General features: G+C 46.0%; 1 protein-coding gene across 1 annotated transcript in view; it reads left to right on the top strand.

Annotated features, from left to right (window-relative positions):
* The window catches only part of LOC108491091 (nuclear body protein SP140-like protein), a gene marked incomplete at its 3' end in the record, with an annotated part of 27,116 nt that extends 20,885 nt beyond the window's left edge, over nucleotides 1–6,231 (top strand). Inside the window, exons 4-5 of the mRNA XM_017799368.1 lie at nucleotides 766–807; nucleotides 6,154–6,231. Coding sequence (XP_017654857.1) covers nucleotides 766–807; nucleotides 6,154–6,231 — 120 coding nt within the window. The remainder of the gene's footprint in view (nucleotides 1–765; nucleotides 808–6,153) is intronic.
* Between the last annotated feature and the right edge of the window lie 188 nt (nucleotides 6,232–6,419).

The following is a 6,419-nucleotide window of genomic DNA, read 5'->3' as shown; positions in this document are numbered from 1 at the left end:
GTGTGTGTGTGTGTGTGTGTGTGTGTGTGTGTGTGTGTGTGTGTGTTTCTTTTTCTCTCGTGTCTTCTGGGTCTGGTTTCTCCATGTATGTCTGCATGTCATCTTCAGTGCAGCTCTGTGTATCCTGAGATGGTTTTTGCTCCTCTCGTTCTCACCATCTTGGGTCACTAGCAGTCATTCTTGTTGGTGCCTTTCAGAAGCAGATTTCCATTTGTATCTTGGGTCCCATCTGGGAAGGGCTAGTTCCTCGTCCTTACTGTGTGCTTTAGAACCAGACCATCTTCTCTGACTCCCTTCAATCAGAGAAACGCTCTTTCTCTTTCTCTCTCCCCCTTGTTTCTCTAAAACTATGACTTTCTCCTAAAGAAACCGCTCTGCCTTCTTTTTCATATGCATATGTAGCTTAGAAAACATTTTCTACATTTACTATTTATTTCAAATTGCCTTTCACTGTTCTCTGATCATTTTGAAGTCATTGTAGCCACAGCTTGAAACCTTCCCTCTGTCTTCTGCTTTGAGAGGTGCATCTCTGTGGGGATCAGCTATAGGATTCCAGGAGCAACAGCAGAGCATGGGGCACATGGGACCCGCTGGAGCTCTGCTGGAGCTCAGGTTATCTCTAGGCCCAGAAGGCTCCACAGAGCACTGGAGTCAGGTATGCACCTGGATGTGTAAGCTGCAGCCATGGTCACTACTTGAAATCGCTGATCGTCCTTTCCTTCATCTTTCACGGCAACTTCTATCACCTGCTTGCTGTGGGAACAGAAGCCCAGCAGAAGATCAGCACCCAACCAAGCCATGAGCAAGGTAATTAGGACTTTCTAAAACCTTATTTTCAAATTCAGTGATTGTTTAAAATAATTCCATTTATCTCCACAAATAATGCCATTTATCTCCACAAACTTACAAATACAGAAGGACAAACTGTTGCTTAATTCCATTTTATAGATTAAGTAGGAACATAGAAGTGTGTGACTTTGTTTACCAGGCCAAAGTAGTTCTGCAGGAGTAAGGGACTCACCCTTCAGTGTGGTGGAGGTTGTGTGGGGCCAGCAGGGGTCAGGGTGCCCAGGATCACTGAGCAGAGCTCTCACAGGAGACCCCAAAGGTCTGCAGGGGAAAAAAGGAAAGGAGGAAGGCAGAGAGATTGAGACTAGAGTCTGTCATGTAAGATGCAAGAGCTTAGAATCAGAGGATGCACAGAGATGGAGTAGGACTGGTAAAAGCATTGTTGGCCAACAAAGAAAAAGAAGTAAGGCGTGCATGATGCTTCATGATGTGGGAGAACCACATGTGGGGACAGAGAAGGTGAGGAGAAAGTAACAGGGATGAGTGGAAAGGAAAAGAGGCAGAGCAAGGCTGAGGAGGAGAAGGGATGTGTGTGCGTGTGTACGTGTGTGTGTGTGTGAGAGAGAGAGAGAGAGAGAGAGAGAGGAATATCAGAGCTCAGGAGGAATGTTTGGCAGTCTCTCCCTGTCACTGTGTGTGATGTGGTCATTGTAGTGCTTCTCCTTGGTTTCCTGTGAGCACATAACTCTTCAGAGGGTGTATGGAAGAGATGCTGAAGAGAAGCCCAAGCTACCAGCAGGTGGTGGGAGGCATGATTATGTTTTAAATGACCTGTTACCTCAATTGATTTGTCTTCCTGTTTGTATCCTTCCCTCCCAACCACACACACACACACACACACACACACACACACACACACTCTTACACACTTTTGTTCAGTCTGTGGTTGCTGTCCCCAGTGAGAAAGGTGAGTCTTTTAATAGAGATGCTCCTGGGTGGGAGCTTAGGGTACAAAGTCATCAAAGTGTAGATTAGAGGTAGCAAGTGAAAATTCTTAAGCAGGCCAAGTTTGAGCTAAATAAATATTGATCTAAATTCAGACCTATGTCACTTAATGATGGGGATAAAGGCAGAAATATGCTGTTAGGTAATTTCTTGTGTGAACATCATAAAGTATATTTACAATAAATGTGGTCCATCCTCAACTAAAATGTCATCATGTGTCATGTAGCTATACTACAGAGATGGTGTTTGAGAAGAAAGAAAAAAATTTAATCATTTGGCAGAGATTATACAGGAACAATGAAATATTATGTATGATAGAAACAAAGTAGAAGTGAGTTAAAAGAATAGAGAGCTGATTGGAGAAGAGGTAAGGACACTGGAAAGAAAGAACGAAAACAGACAGAATGCAGAGATGGTAGAAGTCGGGAGCAGAGAGTCACATCAATGAGGTCCATAGACAGCTGCACGTGAAGAGGCAACCGTGTGTGAAGACACGACTGGGGACAGAAGAGGGAGAGGGGGCCAGGCCAGCCACTGATAGAGGGGCAAATCTGTTGGTGCAAACACACTCCATTCCTAGGCATAATTGGAGGCTTTGTCAGAGTCCAGCACCACCACATCCAGGTCCATGTCCAGGTCACTATCTCCTGTCTGTCATGTTCTTCTCTTGTCAGTGGCCCAGGAACCTTCTTTACAAATGGTTGAAGGCAGAGAATCAGAAGGAATGCTCATGTTGCCTTATGGTACAGAGGGTAATAAGAATTGAAATGACCTATTTTCTAATTGGTTTTATTTTCCTGGCAGCACAGAGAAGAATTTCTTCTTTCACCTCCTTTCCTGTTCATCCACCATCCGGTTTCCAGTCCTCCATTCATTCCATCCACCCACTTACCTACGCGTCTATACAAGCATCTATTTATCCATTCATCTATTTACCAATCTATCCATCCCTTCCTCCCCCCCGACCCCTGCCACCCACAGACAGCCAGATTATCTGAAACCTTTGGACTTCTTCAGGATACACAAGCAGCAAAAGAAGTTATGACTTCAGAAAGAATATACAGAAAGACGGGAACTTTAATTTTTAGATCGAAATTTTAGGACAGAAAAATAAGAAATTCCAAGCTAACTAGAACATAGTCAAGTGGGAAGTGAGCACCCTAGGGAAAGGAGATAAGCTCACTTATCAAAAAGGTGCAGAGTTTAAGATGTGGAGAAAATGATATTAAGGAGAAAAAGAAGGAAATTGTAAATAGATGTAAGAGCCAAAAATGAATAAAAGTCAGTTGAAAGCAAAACCATCTTGAAGGAACAGAAAACAGTGTGAGATACTGGAGGGGCGGAGAGAAGAGCCACTGTACTTGAACCCATTTCTGCCCGAAGGTGAATACATTAGCTGTGAATTTTCAGACTGTGGTGTCCAAACTTGCAAAGTGGCACTGTGAAACACATAAGGGCCATTGGTCTCCCCCAGGCATTCTAATCTACCCACATCTATAATTTGATGATCCCCAAACACACAGCTCAAGACCTGTCCCTGCTCATTCATCTGATGACCCAGTATGTTCATGCAGATCTCAGATCTCTTCCAGAAATCTCAGTATAAAATACTTGTAACATTGCACATGCCATCTTTCCTGACACCAAACCTGCCTCCTCGACCGGTGTTCTCTAGCTCAGGATGCCACACTATTTCTCCAGCTAACACAGGAACATTCTTAGGCACAGTTTTAATGACTGCCCCTCCTCCAGAGTAAGCCAGTCTTACAATTTGGTCAATTCTGTCTTCCACATGTCACCCTGTAGATTTTTTTCCTTTGCCCTAAAGAAAATCAAATCAGATCTCTTGTTTTCCTTCAGACTACAGAAACAGCCCCCAGTCACAGATTACCCCGCCCTCTGCTAGTCCTGCTCCATCACACCCATTCAGGCCAACTCGGTGAGATGGTGCCCCAAAATGCAAGTTGACTTACCTTACTTTTCTACTTTTGATCAACAACTTCCTGTTGTCATAGAATTAAGTACATTTTCTTCACAAAGGCTCCAACTTTCTATCTGCCCCTCCTCTTCCCTCAAAGTCTTTTTCACTCATTTAAAGTTTCTGGTACTCTTTGTCTGGGATCTTTTGCATTTACCTTGATCATTTATGGGACACACGGGAAGAATTCTTGTGTCTCCAGTTTGGACCAGTCTGGCTCTTATTGGTAGAAGATGTGTGTTCCCTAGTCATGCGGAAGTAATAATCACTGGGGAAGACAGTGTCTTTCTTTCCACTCTATTTGTGTTAAACACCCAATACTGCCATTTTGATTGCCTGAGCCCCTTATTTTCTTGTCTGTTCTGAACTTCTTGGCTCCACCTGAGCACCCTCCGGTGTTTCAGGTCCTTCAAATGCTTTGTTAAGTGCTTGTTTCTTCTCAGCATCCAGTAGTGCTGGAAATTCTCAGATGAGTGACCAAGATATAAAGCTGCTGCTGCCCATTGAGAAGAGAGACGTTCTTGTTGCTGGTTTCCCCATGAAAATTTTTGTGAGCCTTGGAGAAGGGATCTTCAAGAAAAAGGAAAATGGGGAAAATAATGGTTTTATTTCTTTGGTTGGTTTATTACCATTGTTTTTATAAACATTCAGAAGGTTTAAGAAAAGAAACCAGAGAAGTCAAAGTAGTAAGAGATACAGTAGAAAGGGAAGAACAACAGTGACAAATAAGACAGAGGAAAAGTAAGGGGAAATGAACCGCATGAAGCCACTGCATTCGACTCTGTGCTGGGTGGAAAGCCCAGAAAACTGAGTAGAGGAAGGGGCCAGTCACATACACAGCGAGCCCACAGTGAGACCTGCCCAGGAAAGGAAGGAAGAAGTGGCAGCCTGTAGTCCTGATGTCAGAGTTTCTAGACGTCGAATCTTCCAGAGAAAGGTCTAGCTCCACAGTAAGTTTTCAGAGTGAGTTCTCCCCAGGGAGAAGTTGACTCTGACACACATTCAGAGCAACTTGGCCTCCTCTCAGAGAGGACGCTTCTCACTTGCATGTCTGCCAGGCCAAGCTGGCTTGCAAGCACATCTTCCCAAGGGTTGGAAGGTGTTTATCCCAGGACATTCCACTAGGGTGTGACAAAACACTGACCAATACCAACTTGGCCAGGAAAGGGTTCATTTGTCTTACATCTCCCGGGTCACAGTTCATCAAGGAGCCCAAGGTAGGAACTCAGGGCAAGAACCTGGAGGCAGGAGGTGGAGCACAGACCATGGAGGAATGCTGCTTACTGGCTTGCTCCCTGGCCCCTGCTCAGCCTGCTTTCTTATGCAACACATGCCCACCTGCCCAGGGGTGGCACCCCCACAGTGGGCTGGGCTCTCCCACATCACTAATCAAGAAGATGCCCCTCAGACATGGCCACGGGCCAGTCCAATAGAGGCAATTCCCCAATTGAGGCTCCATGAACCCAGGTGTGTCAAGTTGACACTAAAGCTATCCAGCACAGGGTCTCTCAGAACAGAAGACTTCCTGAAGGAACCGGTGTCTTCCTTTTAACACTAGATACCCAGCCTCTCAGGGAGTCCCACTCTTTACAAAAGGATGCTTGGCCCACATCCTCTTGCACCCATCCTCACGTCCTCCACCGTCACAAGCTTCTTTTTTGTAGCATTATTATCCCTAAGCCTGGTGCTCTTTGTTGACCTCAGATAGAGACAGGTGCTGTTCCTGTGGATTTCTGTGGCTGCCATCTGCCACAAGCACTGGCCTGTATCCAGGGATTGCCTCATCTCCGGCCATGACATCAGCACATCCAGGGATTGCAACATCCAGATCTTTCTTTCACACGTGGGCCTTCCACACACTCTTCTTGTGTTGAGTGGTGTTACCGTCACCTCTCTCTGCCTCTTGTCCCTTTCTCTGATCTGATTCTATTACCTCATCCCAGGATGCATTCCTGTGCTCAGGTAGAGAAACAGAGAGAAAGAAACAGATAAGATGAGAAAGATGTTGGAGGTCAAGGTGTAAGAGTTAAAGACAGGAGAAGAATGGGAGAGAAGCACATCCACACAGAAGCATCTGGAGACACTGACTGCCAGAAACAAGGGCAGAGACAGACAGAATGTGCAGAGGTGGGGGACAGGGAGAGTGAGGTGTGTGGGGAGGAAGTGACTTAGGGAATGGTTCTTTTCCTTGGCGACAGTGACTGGAGTGTGTCCACCTGCACTCCAGGAGAATTGAAGGGCAGAGCAGCAGGGCCTGGGGGACAGGCCCACCCAGGTCACGCTGAGCTTCTACTGCCTCCACTGTCACTTAACTCACCATGACTTCTCCTTGGTCACAGACTGAGAACTTGGGTGGAACCTGAGGGAATCCTTTTCTACAGATCACAGAGGTGACAGTTTGGAAGTGTGGGGAGGAGCAAGTCACGACACCTTGAAATCACCACCAAGATCTATTCCAGGTAAGGACAGGCAGCCTTTCCTCCTGGTCCTACACTGGAACCTTGGATGGATCCTGAGGGATAGGCCAGGTGAGGTAGGGCAGTCAGTCCGACCCAGATCTGGGTGTGGACAGGCCAAGCAGGGAGGGAATAGTGTGAGGTTCTCTCTGAACACACTCAGCTAATCCTCAGATACCATCCTCTGCATT

This window comes from Nannospalax galili, unplaced genomic scaffold, assembly GCF_000622305.1.
Source record: "Nannospalax galili isolate Female #2095 unplaced genomic scaffold, S.galili_v1.0 scaffold1138, whole genome shotgun sequence".
In the NCBI taxonomy this organism is placed as follows: domain Eukaryota; kingdom Metazoa; phylum Chordata; class Mammalia; order Rodentia; family Spalacidae; genus Nannospalax; species Nannospalax galili.
Note: the sequence above shows the minus strand (reverse complement) of the source record. Positions and strands in the feature narration are given on the sequence as shown.